Here is a 15,609-nt window from a genome sequence, read left to right as displayed (position 1 = left end):
CACACTGTTTTATCTCTAATCCCATGCCTACATTCCCCTCACTCCAGCTGGTTGGCAGACTGCCTTCTCTATGCCAACCCTTACAGTTCTGCCATCCTCACCATTCCAGATCCTGCAATCACCACTCCTTCTCCAGTCACCAATCATTTCTCAAAACTGCCACCCTCACCAATCATAATGCCATGTCCTCACCATTCACATTCCTGCCACCAGCACCTCCCCATCAATCATCTGTCTTCACCATTCACCTCATACTGCACCCTGACATCACCAAACCCTTACTAATCAACAATCTCCCTACACAACTTCACCATCCTCACCATTCATCTATCATCCCATTACTTTTCATCCGTTACCACCACTTCCTCATTTAGTTCCTCTCACAACTCAGCCAACCTAGCCATTCATTGTGTCATCCCATCACTATTCATCCTGCCACCCAAATTCCTTCATCTTACATTGCCATCCTCTTGCCATTCATCCTGCCATCACCACCCATCACCAAAATCCCTCCCTGTCACTCACTTTACCACCTCCATTTCCTCACCACTCACGGAGGTAGTATCTATCTTCCACTAATTCTGCCACCCACTCTCTCCCTTCACTATTCCAACCTTCTCACTAGTCACCACACAACTTCTCTCTTCCCCTTACATGGCCATTCTCATTCTCTCTCCTCACCACACAACTCATAACCTCCATCTTGCCCTTCCTCCAGCATTTCCACTCACTCCCCTAATTACTTATTTCAAAACTTCCATTTTTCCCTTATTCCACAACTCTCATCCTCTCACCACACAACCCCCACCAACCCATCAACTCTACCCTTACCCGCAACTCCTCACAACCCCCACTTTCCCCTTATTCCACTATTCCCCTAACAACCCCCACCTCCCCCTCACTCCACCACGCTCATCCTTTCCCCTTACCTCACAACCCCACCTTCCCCCTCATTCCACAACTACCTCCCTCACCCCTCACCATTCACTACACCTCTCCCTTCTCCCCTCATTTCCACAAGGCTCATTTAACCACTAAAACCACCTACCGGCCAAACATCAGCGTTTACATACACAAACACTCAAAGACAAATGAGTTCCTATCTCAAATGTACACAGAAAGGACATCATAAGGGCAAGTAGAAAGCATATCGGCGGGTATGTGAATGTGTATGTACATCTATTGCATGCACTCGCTCGCTACCTCCCATCCCCCCTCTTATTCTAAGGCATTCCCTTTCATTTCTCCCTGTCTTCCCCTTTATCCTCACAAACACTACAATGCTCATAATCTCTTCTACCTTGCTTTCTGAGTGACCCCCCACACCTTCCTCTCCTTTAAATCTTGCTTTCCAGCATACTGTTACTTCATGTCTGCTTGCCTGCCCGACAAGCCTTCTGCCTGCCTTGTTTTTAGTACATTGCACTGTCTTACTTTGCTTTGCTATTCTTTGCCTCACCTTGCCTTGTCTTGCTTTGCTTTGTTTTGCTACACTATGCTATGCTTTGCCATGCCTTGCCCTTCCCAAGTCTCACAACAGTATGTAGGTTCTACTGACAGCATCTTGACCTTCTTGGTAGGGGTCAGCAAGCATGCAAGGGTGAAGGGAGACCTACACGGGAATTTGCTGTTAATAAATAATAGTGGGGCATCAAACACTTGAGAGAAAGGAAATATTTCACCACGGAAACCACACAAGAAAAAAATATATATATAACCTGTAAAAATAAGAGTAAGAGAAGTTTAAGATGTGTGTGTGGTTAAATATAGTAATGATATATCAGGAAGACGGTATAAGGTCTATAATTATACACATTACAAACATCACCACCGTGTTCCTATACTGCGTCAAGATTAGAAGTGTTCATGGTCGAGTCAGCACATCGCTCTGGACAGCAGTGAGTGGTGTACTGAACTGCCAGCAAGTCTGTGTATAACTGACCCATTCGGCTACATTGCCCTACAGATTCCCTCAGTCTGCAAACATTTCATATTTATTTGGGAACCAATCTGACCAAACTATACGTAAACAAATTAGGGCCAACTGAACATTATGTACTTAATTAGGTATTTTATGTACTCTAGTTTACTCTGGTTACAGTCCAGCAATTTAAACAACTCACTTAGGAAGAAACCTCAGCCCAAATGGGCTAACTTTAATAAATTCACATATTGAGCTGAGGCATGGGAAAGCTGTGTGAGTGTATAAACAACAGGGCAGCAGTCCAGAACTTCCTGTGGCAGAATCTACAGACACTGTAGGGGGGGGGGGAGCAAGGAAGGAAGAGGAGGGAGGGGAAGGATGGGGGGGGGGAGGGAAGGGGGCTACCAGGACAGCAAGGTGCACTGCCAAGATGAGCGGCGACAGTAAGCAGCTGGAGGATATATATAGAGGATATGCGCTGGAAAACTCGGCTGAGGAAAGTGTACAAGAAAGTGAAGAAAAATATACATGCAAATGAAAGTTTATGAAAGAACGAAGGAAAATATGCACAGAAATTATGGAATGTGTACCGGGCAAGGAATCTACGGATGATGTACGTACAAGGAAATAGAATAAAGTGTATATAAAATTAAAGAAACTATACAGTGAAATGATGGAAAGTGTACAAGGAAATGAGGGAAAGTGTGCAAAGAAATGGTGGAAAGTGTGCAAAGAAATGGTGGAAAGTGTACAAGGAATGATGGAAAGTGTGCAAGGAAGTGGTGGAAAGTAAACAAGGAAATGAGAGAATGCGTGCAAGGAAATGGTGGAAATGTACAAGGAAATGAAAGACAGTGTACAAGGAAATGGCAAAAAGTGTAAAAAGAAATGAAAAGTGTGCAAGGAAATGGTGGAAATGTACAAGGAAATGAAGGAACGTGCAAGGACAAGGTGTTTATAGTGTACAAGGAAATGAAGGAGCGTGCAAGGAAATGGTGGAAAGTATACCGGGTACATGGAAATGCTGTGATGAAAAGTGTGGGAGGAAATGGTGGAAATGTACAAGGAAATGATGGAGTTTGCAAGGTAATGATGGTAACTGTACAAGGAAAGGAAGGAAAGTTTGCAAGGAAATAGTGGAAAGTGTACTAGGAAATGAGGGAGAGTGGCATGGCAGGAAAGGTGAATGAGGACGAGGAATCTGGAGGTGACAGCACGGCAGCTCTGTTTCATACGTGTATTTCACACCAACCCTATCAAACAGAATATGACAATTTTAGTTTATTCTTAACACCACAATATTGTATGTAGCTTACTGTAAGAGAGACCTTTCAAACACAGGGGGTTAAACAGAGCCTATATTAACCTCTTCACCACCATATGTCTCACACACACACACACACACACACACACACACACACACACACACACACACAAATCGTCTAGACACAGCAAGAATAATGGAAAATGAACGTGCACGTATTGAACTGATTAGCTCCGTTAACGAGGCTCTAAGCTATTATATTTAAAAAAAAAAAAAAAAAAAAAAAAAAAGGTGCATGCTACAGCAGAAGTATAAGGATAACATGAAACTGATGGGTTTCTTGAAAATGTATGAAAAACTGCTTCACCACAACGGTCCCAAACTAAATAAGATCCACAGGAGGCGGTATTTAAATAATGATAATGTACGATATCAATGTCTGCACAGTGAGGTCTGTGACAGGATGGAAGTGTACTCTTTAGATCCTGGGTTTGGCATCACTACACCTGACTACAAACTATAGTAAACAGGGTCTATATAATTATCTGACTGGAAACTTTAAATACAGACTTAAGACCGTATAGTAAACTGTATCCAAAAGGTCTTTCACATTAACCAGGAGGAGATTTTCTTTCTTTTTTTTTCTTTTTTCATATGATTTATCGTACCTTGATGAAGGAATAAGACAAAGCTACGACTTTCCATCCTTTTCAATGCACTCCTCCGTGCCTGATGTGTCTGGTGATAAGCTCTTACTACAGCTCAACATCAAGATGGAGAGGTGTCAATTTAGGCCAATTTCAAGCAAACGGAGTATAACACTATGCTAATCTAGTGTAGTGGGTCTCACCTCGGGATGGGGTTGCTGCTGAAGTCGGCCACCTGTAGCGCCTTGAGGTTCTTGATGTTATCCGGGATGTCTGGGATGTCTATGGAAGAGAGATGGGTCAGAAATCAGAAATAAGAATACAGACAGTACTAACACACAACGAATATTTAAGTTAAACATCTGGCATTCAAATTATTATCGCTTTATAATGAAACACTATTAAACGAATAGGATTATGTATTATCAAAATTTTAACTTACTAATATCCTACATTTTAACACCACACGCCCAACAAATTGACACCACGACACAATTTCACTTCTTAATTTGACTACTGGACTCCAGTTAGCCATCTACCTGACCTGCCATGGTGTTACACTTATTTATTTATTTATTTTTGAGGAATGGTTATCGTACTTGTGAGCATATGGCTGAAATGTAGCGATATATGTTGTAACTGTATTACAAATATTATCGAAGTTTCTATAATCCAAGTAGAAGGAATAGGTACAAACGGTAACACAGAGGGAAGAATGAGGAAGTGAAGAAGAACCAGATAAGAGAAAGCTGGCTACTGTCGTCCTAATATTGGCAGTATGTGACACAATGAAAAATCCAGCCATCTTTCATAAATTCGTTGACTCATTGTACTATATTTCTTACCTACAAGTCCTAATACACTACCAATATAATTGCGTGCAGGAAAAAGTTTCACGATATTTAGGTAAATTCCACAATTACAACTGTTTTGCCACTACTCAGCAAGGCACCACAACGTCGTCACCATCCTCCTCCCATCACCACCACCGCTGTAGCCTGCACCTTCGTCAACATCTCTTTCCCATGTAAACACTATGACTCTCAGTTTATACTACCATTCCCTGCAAGCCAGTCTGACACAAGCCTTCCCCTCCTACACTACTACCAACACCCCCTCCCATCGCTATACCTTTCTCAATCCTTTCTCCCAACTCCCTCGAAGTATACTATAAGTCACCTACAAACATATGTAGTGTAAACTCCACTATCTTTATCAGTACTACTACTACTACCTCTCTCTCTCTCTCTAACAGACATGTAAGCAACTATCCTTACCAGCACTACTTGCACTCTCACCTCTGGGTCAACACCCTGACAACTTGCCTTCTCTCCTGACTTCCCTTTTCAAACACCTCCATCTTCCCTTAAATTCTTCCAATTCACTACTCCCAGAAGCCCTCAAACGTACTCCAGCCAGTCAACCTTACACCTCTGCTCCTCCCGACCAATCCTTAATCCTCCCCCCCCCCTCCCCAACCCACACCCACGGAGGAGGAGGTCCAGAAATCAGGTGTGTTAAAGGCGGGTTGGCCTAACACAACAGCCCCTCACTCCTGCCCTGCTGCGCTCATTCATATCACTGCCACCCATCCACTACATACATCTACGGTCTGTGGCAAAGGAGAGGAGAGGAGGGAGAGACGTGAGGAGAGAGGTCAGAGCAGGGGAAATGGTGTGAAGAGAAAATGAGATGAGAGAAAAGGAGGATAAAGAAGAAAGTTGCAAGAGGATGAACGGTGTGAGAAAAGCATAGGGAAAGAAAGACGAGTAAGAAAACTGTAAATATAAGAAGGAGTAAGTGAAGAGTGGTGGCATGAAAGGCAGTGGTGAGGAAAAGATAAGAGGGTAACTGGGGGAAAAGCGAATAAAGGAAGTGAACTGTAAATATAAGGGCGTGGTTAGGATTACAACAGTCATAAGTATACGAGTACACGCATGGACCACGATTACGGCAGCTGTACCCTGCACTCACGGACTACGATTACGGCGGTCGTAATCTAACCTAACCTATTTCTAACCTAACCGAAACATAAAATATAACCGCTAAATTCTAGCAGTTTATGCGGAATTGTAACGGTACTAACCTAACCTAACAACTCTAGCATTCATTATATGTATAAAAACTGTACGTGCCGTAATCATAGTCCGTGAGTGTATGTATTTACCTATTTGTAGTATACAGGAATTGAGCAATGCTCGTGTTGTCCTGTCTCCATATCCACATTTATCAAGTCTACCTTTACACACATGAATGTTTTTCTCATGCACCACCTCTTTGTCTAAGTCGTTTCAAATATTTAAGAATATACCTAATTGTGATATACACGGAATGTACTATGCTCGTGGGTTTCCGTCGCTGTTTCTCAGTAAGTCGAATTTAACTTTAAACTCGTTTAAGTTTTTAGACTGGACGATCTCTTTGTCCAGGCTATTCCATAAGTCTAAACTTCTGTAAGGAAAGCTATATTTCTTGATATCCTTCAAGCAGCTTGACTTTTTCAATTTCATTCCATGGTCCTCTTGTTGCTCTCTTATCCCATACAAACAGATCTTCTTTGTCAATTTTATCTACTCCCACCATGGTCCTGAACACCGCAATCATGTCTCCCCTCTTTCTCCTTTCCTCTAACGAAGGCAAATCCAGTTTTTCCAGCCTCTCTCTGTATGACAGGTCTGTCAGACTGGGGACCATCTTGGTTGCTGTTCTTTGTATTCTCTCAATCTTGTTTATATCTTTCTTTTTGTGTGGGCACCACACTCCCGCTGCATATTCTAACCTGGGGCGGATCATGGCCACTATCAATTTTTTCATCATTTCCTCATCCATATAATGAAATGCTACTCTTATGTTAGTCAAGAGTTTGTAAGTCTCTCCAACTATCTTGTTAATGTGCTTTTCTGGTGACAAACTATCTTGGACCAGCACTCCCAAATCTTTCTCTTCTCTCCTTTTTGTGATTAATTCATTACCCAAAAAATAATTCAGTGATGGTCTCCTGGTACTTTTACCCATTTCCAATATTTTACATTTCTTTACATTAAATTTCATTTCCCACGTCCGGCTCCAATTGTGTATCCTATCCAAATCCTCCTGCAGTATTTTACAATCCTCCTCAACCTCTATCTTCCTCAAGATCTTTACATCATCAGCAAACAGACTCGCATAACTGTTCACTCCATCTACCATATCATTTACGTAAATCAGGAACATTACTGGCGCCAACACTGAGCCTTGAGGGACTCCACTTGTTACTTCCCTCCATCCAGACATCTTTTCCTTTATTACTGTCTTCATTTGTCTGTCTCTCAAAAAGTCTCTCATCCATTCCAGAAGTTTCCCCTTTAGTCCTCCTATATATTCTAGTTTCCACATTAGTCTCTTATGAGGTACCTTGTCAAAGGCCTTCTCTAAGTCTAAGTACACACAATCCACCCAACCATCTCTCTCCTGTACCACATCAATCGCTCTTGAGTAAAAGCTCAACAAGTTTGAAACACATGACCTTCCACTTCTGAATCCAAACTGACATTCAGCCAAAATATTCATCTCTTCCAGATATTTTATCCATCTGTCTTTCAGGATTCTCTCACACAATTTTGCGACTATGCTGGTTAGAGACACTGGTCTATAATTCAGGGGTTCTTCCCTGTTTCCTCCCTTGTAAATTGGTACCACATTTGCCCTCTTCCATTCTTTTGGCACTTTCCCATCTTCCAGTGAGCATACAATTAAGCTGTGAATTTTATCCGCCAGTTGTTCTCTGCATTCCTTCAGTACCCAATTAGAAATTCCATCAGGTCCTGGGGCTTTCCTTACATCTTGAGTTTCCAGTAATTTATACACTTCCTGCACCTCCACTTTTATATCTTTCATCACCGGAACATTTCTAATCACTCCCTCCCCTTCCACAAGCTCCTTTTCTTTAGTGAAAACTGACTGGAAACGTTTGTTCATTATTTCTGCTTGCATTGCCGCATCCTTAAAGACCTCTCCATCTACTTTCAGCTTGGTGATTCCTTCCTTTTGTTTCAGTTTGCCATTAACAAATCTATAAAACAGTTTGGGTTCATCCTTGCATTTGTCAATTATACCTTTTTCAAAATTCCTTTCTTCTTCCCTACGTATTCTTGTGTATTCGTTTCTTGTTCTTTTATATTCTTCCTTTGTTCTGTCGTTACCTCTCTTTCTCCAATTGTTCCACGCCTTATCTCTCTCTTTTTTGGCTATCATACACCTTCTATTAAACCACTCCTTTTTCCTGTTTTCTTTCCCTCTTACTCTTGGTACAAATTTTTCCACTCCCAAGTTATAGAGGTCTAGAAAGATATCCCACTTCCTCTGTATCTCTCTTGTTTCTCTGAATTTTCTCCAATCCGCATTTTCAAAAAAGTTTCTCAATCCTGTAAAATTTGCTTTGCCAAAGTTGTATCTTCCCTGTCTATGAAGCTCGTCTCTTGGCTCGACGTTTCCTATTAACATCTGGAACTCAATGACCACGTGATCACTTTTTCCCAAAGGACAGAGATATTCCAATGATTCTATTACATCGGGTTCTTTGGTGAACAGTAAATCTAACCTTGCTGGTGTGTCCTCACCTCGAAACCGTGTCTCTTCTTTGACCCACTGCGTCATCACATTATTCATTATTATATTTAATAACATAGTACCCCACGAATCCTCGCCGCCTCCCGAGTACCATTCCTCCCAGTTCACCTCTTTACAATTAAAGTCACCCACCAAAATTATATTATTGCTTTTCTCAATTATTTTTTGCAAGTAGCTAGCCATATCTGACAACATCTCATGGTATTCGTCATCCTTCCATGCTCTCGTCTTTGGGGGAACATACACTACCGCCATATCTCTCTTAACATTCTCTCCAGTTTCTAATTTCATATATATCACTTCAGCCCTGCCTTCTCCCATTTCCACAGTATCTACATTTATGTTGTTCTTCACTGCTATCATCACTCCTCCTCCCTTTTTTTCTTTCCTGTCTTTTCTCCACAGTTTGTATTTACCATCTCCCAAATGAACATCAATATCTTCTCTTAATTTGGTCTCTACAAGGCACATGACATCAGGTTCATGTTCTCTCAAGAAATCATTAATTTCGATCCTTGTCGATATGAAACCATCAACATTAGTATATATCACCTTCAAATTATTTTTGACATTATTAATACCCTCTTCTCTCCTACTCTCTGTCTGTACCACTTCTTCAACTTCTGATCTTTCACAACCATCCCCCTAGTTTCCTTCACTTCTATTTCCTTAAATACCATTTCCTTACTTTCATATCCAATACTCTCCAAAAAAAAGTATTACGTTCTTCCTCTGTCCTCTTATCATTTTTTTCCTTTACTTCTTCCTTTAATGATTTTAAAACTTCTCTTTCTTCTTCATTCAGATCTTTTCTTATTATAATATTTTCCATCCCCGCCTCTTTGCTTAATTTCCAGGTCACTTTAAGTATCTCATTTATTACACTTTCTGATGTAAACTTGACTCTCATTGGTCTTGTTTCCCCTTTCTTATAAGGCCCTATCCTCCTTACTTCCTCAATTTCTTTTACCCACTTGTCTCCTTCGGGGTCAATCTTGCCTAATATTCCTTTCACCATGTTCGTGTCTTTCTCGAGTCTTGCGAACCTAACCTTTTCTTCCTCTTCCCTGTTTCCAAATACTACCACACATCTGTTCCTTTCTACAGTTTCTCTCACTATTTTCTCTTTTTTCTTCAGTATTTTCACTACATTTTCTTCCATTTCTTTCTTGTTCATTTCCCTTTCTTCCTGGATGATCTCTCTTAAGCTGACCACTTCTTTCTGTTCTTCTTCTACGTGTGCCCACTTTGCCTTGTGTTCTTCTAGTACATTACTCACCTTCTCCGTTTTATTAGTACTCTCTTCAAGTTTCCTCCTCAGTTCAACATTCTCCCTCTTCAAATTCTTAATCTCTTCATTGGCTGTTTCGTTGGACTGGATTAGACTCTGTATGGTGGTTTCCGTATTTCCTGACACATCCTTATCACTAGATTCTCTACTTTTTTTTCGAGTTCACTAATCCTCATAATTAATGTTTTCACCAGGTCCATGACATTAGTATTAGCATCAAATCCTTGAAATTCCATTCCCTCATTGTTTATATTTTCGGCCATCTTTAACGTACCGGTAAAGTACCTAAACAGCTGTTACCGAATAAGCCACAAACATTCATGTATACTATTGCCAACAAATCTTTACATTTTTGGTAGTCTACCAACTTTCATTATTTTAAATTTAAAGAAAGACCCTAGGAGACAGGACAGACAAAATTCCTGAAACTACTCAAGATTAGGAGCGATGCCTGGGACGACTATAGCCGTAATCCTAACCACTTTGTAAAGGAAAGTACAAAAGCATTACTCTCTGCAGACTGGAAACAAAGTCTAATAAGGAAGGTGAATACCAGCGCTAGGATGAGCATCTTGTTTATTTAACCGGTGGGAGAGTAGGAATGGAGTGATGGGCGGTGTGACCGGGTGAGGGACAGAGGGTGGAGGAGGGGTAGAGAAGGAAAGAAGATGGATAGGGGACGAAGGGAGAGAAGACGACCGTGGATGAGGGGACAGCGAGGAAGGAAGAGAGGAAGGAGCCTGGATAAGGGGCAAGGTAAGTTGAAGGGAGGAGCGGAGAGAAAAAGAAAGCTGTAAATATAAAAATGAATATATGGAGGATTACAGCAGGGCCGGCATATAGTGATGGACGGGGTGAGGGAGATGGAAGGGGAAGGTGGATGAAACGGGAGAGAAGCAAGGCGAAGAGTTACGGAGAACTGTAAATATAAAAGTGTGTGTGTGTGTGTGTGTGTGTGTGTGTGTGTGTGTGTGTGTGTGTGTGTGTGTGTGTGTGTGTGTGTGTGTGTGTGTGTGTGTGTGTGTGTGTGTGTGTGTGTGTGTGTGTGTGTGTGTGTGTGTGTGTGTGTGTGTGTGTGTGTGTGTGTGTGTGTGTGTGTGTGTGTGTGTGTGTGTGTGTGTGTGTGTGTGTGTGTGTGTGTGTGTGTGTGTGTGTGTGTGTGTGTGTGTGTGTGTGTGTGTGTGTGTGTGTGTGTGTGTGTGTGTGTGTGTGTGTGTGTGTGTGTGTGTGTGTGTGTGTGTGTGTGTGTGTGTGTGTGTGTGTGTGTGTGTGTGTGTGTGTGTGTGTGTGTGTGTGTGTGTGTGTGTGTGTGTGTGTGTGTGTGTGTCGAACACTGTCCCTCTCTCTCAGCATTACCTATTCTCCGCTGGCATTCCTTCAGTTTAATTCAAGCCGTATCCAGTCTTTCACACATCTTCCCTCCCCTTACCCCTTGTAGATTTGCCTTCTCTCCACCTCTCCGCTTCCCTCCTTTCCTCTCTTCACCACTCTTTCTTTCGTTCCTTAGCTTCTCTCTACATTTTCCTGTCTTCCTACACTCACCTCCTCCCCTTCTTCCCTCAGCCCACCTCTCTCCCGCCTTTCCTCCACTTACCTCTCTCCACTCTTCCATTCATCCACCCCTCTCCTTACACTCTCCTCTTCTTTCATGCACTTACCTCTTCTGCCTTTTCCCTTCACTCACCTCTCTTCCTTCTTTCCTCCAATCACTTCTCTCCATTTTCACCTCTTTTCCAACCTCTCTCCTTTCTTTCATAATTTTAACCTTCCGCTCTTGGCTCTCTCCTTGCCTCTCTTTTCGTTCTTCCTGCCCTCACTCCCTCCTGAATCTCCTTCACTCTCTGTTTCCTACACCTCCCTCTCTTTCCTCACACTCATTAACCCTATCTCCCTCCACCCCTCTGTCTTTCCTCCTTCCTTCCGTCATCCCTCTCCTACCACTCTTCTTCCCCCGCCCTCCCCCTTCTCCACTCTTCTCCCCTTACCTCTCTCTTCCCTCACTCTTTTCCCACCAGCTCCTCCGTCCCCTTCCTCTCCAACATCTCTCCTCCTCCCTTCCATCATTACGTCTCTCCTTCCTCTCCCTCCCCCACTCTTTCACTGCAGTATCCATCATCCGCAGGAATCATAATCTCTTTCAATAGTCAATAGCCGTTCTTGTACCCTATCCTCTGCCTCCTTCCCATCACTCTGCAATCTTCTCCACCTTGATACTCAACTTCTTTCGTGAACTTTCTACTATTTCCACAATCAATAAGCTTTAAATTTTCTACTCTTTCCACCTGTTATTAACAATTTAAAATTTCTATATCTTTTTGTACCATCTATCAGCAACCTTTAACATCGTTAGTATGATGATGTATCTTTTTTTTTTTTTTTTTTAATTCTCAGCTTTGAAGAGGCTTCTGGAACTGGATTGGTTATTTCGCACGGTATACATGGCTTTCATTATCCGCTTTCCTAAGGGGAAGGCGTCCTATGCTGAATAAAACCGCCTGCCGTTACTTAATTTACAACAAATATGGCGTCCTGGGACTGAAGGGGTTAACCGTTCACCACTCCAGTAGGGTACGATTGCTGTAACATCTTTTTACATTGTTCTTACTACAGCCACATAACAGTATTCAGTTTGGGAGACACCTCGTAGTGAAGGTGCTGTGCGCAGCGTTTATGACCCCTTCACTACGAGTCTCACCTCTGCTGAATAACACTATTTGGCGATTGTATGAATAAACCATAATATATCATTATCGTAGTGATGTGTTTAGTGTCCATATGCAAAACAATACAAACAATTATAACAATATAAAACTGTGACAGGCGCACGAACAAAAATTACAACACAACCAAACAAAATAATCATAATAAATGTAATATTAAAAACAACACCCAGATCAAAACTCAAACAACAAAATTTGAATCGTAATATATATATATATATATATATATATATATATATATATATATATATATATATATATATATATATATATATACACACACACACACACACACACACACACACACACGAGTGTATCACAGCACAACATACTAGAATGAATGAGGTGGAGGGGTGGAGAGGGAGGGGGAGGCCGGGGATGAGATGGAGGGATGGAGTGGAAAGGTATATGAGAGAGGGGTGTGTGAGCTGGGAGCAGGGTAATGAAATGGCGGGCGACAGGGCGACATGGAGGCGACTTGTTTGTGGCCACCTCTTACGGGATTAAGGTGTCTGGCAATAGACGCACAGACAGAACATCACTACGCTCCAACCCACACCACTGCCACGTTCCGTTAATCTTAAAATCAGTCAAGAAAAATTACACTTTCCCTAATATTCATTTAACTCAGTAATATACTCACCCCCGTTAAATTTAAAACCAAGCATGCGTAAACAATGAAAAAAATCATCTCGTAATATAATGAACCGGATATACGAGTATAACAGAGCCATTTAAAAGAACTGCCTGCCATTATAATTACTTGCATTAAAATAATTTCTAATACTACTGTGATTAATACTGTTACAGCAAGGACGACGACGACGACTATGCTGCTGCTGTTGATGATGAAAAAGATGATGCTGATGATGATGCTCTTAACATACAATTATCATTATCATTATTATGACACTGATAATGGCATGACGATGCCGATAATATAGTTGTTTTACACTAACTTGGCCCAGATTTTCGTTCTTCTGCAGCTTTTTGCAGTTTATTTCATATTGCTGGTTGGCAGAAAATAAAAGTGCTGCGTCGCTACATCCTTTCCACAGCACTTGCCCGTCACTATACCTCATACCAATTAATCTGGCCAGGCATGTATGGCAACACTGTTCCCGCCGAGATTCTGATTGGCTAGAGGTGTTTGTTCGATTTCGTTGTTGCTTAAACCGATACTCTATTATCAGATGTGATACTGAGTTTGTCGACAGTACAATCGTCAAAAGCAATGAGAAATTCGTTATATACTTATCAACAATGAAACTTCCGTGGGAAGATAGAAATATGCGTCAACAGTGTATTATAACAGTCCAAGTCAAGGTCAGCATTCGAACAATTCCAGTATATCTCCGACACTCCGTAATATAACAGAAAATTAATGAAACCTGCTTAATCTAAGCATTGGTATAACACACATTTAAATTTTAAGATTGGTCCGCACCCTTAAATCGTGGCACAACTCTGAATAATTAAAAATTCTAATGAAAAGACGAGTTCTGCAGGGAGGGAGGTTTGAAAAAATTGCGAAAATCAAAGTAGGCTAAAGGAAAACTATTTCATTATAACTCCTCTACTATCACAGTACGGACTGATCTTAAAATTTAAATGTTACACCAACGCTTAGATTAAGCAGGTTTCCTTAATTTTCTGTTATATTACGGAGTGTCGGAGATTTAAATGAATTGTTCGAATGCTGACCTTGACTTGGACTGTTATAATACTTTGTTGACTCATATTTCTATCTTCCTACGAAAATTTCATTGCTGTTAAGTATATAACGGATTTCTTATTGCTTTTGATGATTGTATTGTCGACAAACTCAGTGTCACATCTGGTAATAAAAAGAGTATCGGTTTAAGCAACAACGAAATCGAACAAACACCTCCAGCCAATCAAAATCTCGGCGGAAACAGTGTTGCCATACATGACTGGCCAGATTAATTGGTATGAGTTTTTTTTTTTTTTTTATAACACCATCTTCTACTGCTCATCCATTGCTACGGAATATGGACAGATGACAATTTTAGGCCGTTACAGTAAAATGAATATAGTACCCCACCATGATAAATACCACCCCCCTCAAAAAAAAAAAAAAAAAAAAAAAAAAAAAAAAAAGGGCCCCCCCTTCCCATGAAGCTAAGGCGCAACCGGGTCAGAGTCTGGCGCCAGACCCTCACCCAATGGATCCCCCCACCTCGACCCCCTAAACTTCAGCCCCCTCCTCCATCCAAACTATGAGACGAAGTGGGAGGAGGCTGGCAGCGGCACGGGGACTGGAGTGTGCGGGGGAAGGAGGAGCACAAGACGAAAGAAGGGAGGAGAGGGAAGAAACGGATGAGAGGAGAAAGGTGGGAGACAAAACTGGGATAAAGATGGAGAGGAAAGAAGGTAAAATGTGAGACAGAAAGAACAGACACGACGGAGGGGTCGACATGGAGCCAAAAAATAAATAAATTGTATACACACGAGAGAGAGAGAGAGAGAGAGAGAGAGAGAGAGAGAGAGAGAGAGAGAGATAAGGAAGAAAGGGAGGAGAAAGAATGATGAGGAAGACGCTGGGGAAAGGAGAAGGAAATGTGAGAAAAGTGAGGAGAGGAGAAGAGAGAAAAAAGGGACAGAAGAGATGGAGAGAAGTGAGGAGGAGACGGAAGAAAGGGAGAGGCAAGAAAAGGGAGGATGGGAGTGATAAGAACGTGAAGGCTGGGGTGAGGTGAGGAGAGAGACGGGGGTGAAGAGATGAAGGATGGGAAGGAGGGTACAGAACAGATAAGGGATAGGATGGAGGGAGGAAGTAGAATAGCGTGCTGATGAGAAGGAACGTAGGGAGACAATGGAAGGGGTGACGGGAAGGGGAAGGCAGGCCGGTAATGGAGGTAGGGGAGCGCCAGGAAAAAAGAACGGGGAGATGGGGGGGATGGGAGAGGTAAGGGGAAGGTGGGAGGGTGGGGATAGGGGAGGTAAGAAGAGGTAGGAGGGTAGCGGTGGGAGAGGTAAGTGGAAGGTAGGAAGGTAGGGATGGGAGAGGTAAGTGGAAGGTAGGAGGGTGGGGATGGGAAAGGTAAGGGGACGGTAGGAGGGTGGGGATGGGAAAGGTAAGGGGAAGGTAGGAGGGTGGGGATGGGAGAAGTAAGGGAAAGGAAGGAGGGTGG

The 15,609-nt window shown here is 42.1% G+C and overlaps 1 protein-coding gene across 8 annotated transcripts in view; it reads right to left on the bottom strand.

Annotated features, from left to right (window-relative positions):
- LOC145399810 (protein lap4-like) overlaps positions 1-15,609 on the bottom strand; it is a 1,200,472-nt gene that overhangs the window by 928,473 nt on the left and 256,390 nt on the right. For all 8 annotated transcript variants that reach the window (XM_080272363.1, XM_080272366.1, XM_080272368.1 and 5 more), the window contains exon 3: positions 4,039-4,117. In XM_080272363.1, the coding sequence (XP_080128489.1) occupies positions 4,039-4,117 (79 nt within the window). The remainder of the gene's footprint in view (positions 1-4,038; positions 4,118-15,609) is intronic.

This window comes from Coenobita brevimanus, chromosome 50 (assembly GCF_032717465.1).
Source record: "Coenobita brevimanus isolate Jiangsu-jjx chromosome 50, ASM3271746v2, whole genome shotgun sequence".
Classification (NCBI taxonomy): Eukaryota; Metazoa; Arthropoda; class Malacostraca; order Decapoda; family Coenobitidae; genus Coenobita; species Coenobita brevimanus.
This window is presented reverse-complemented; position numbering and strand designations above follow the sequence as displayed.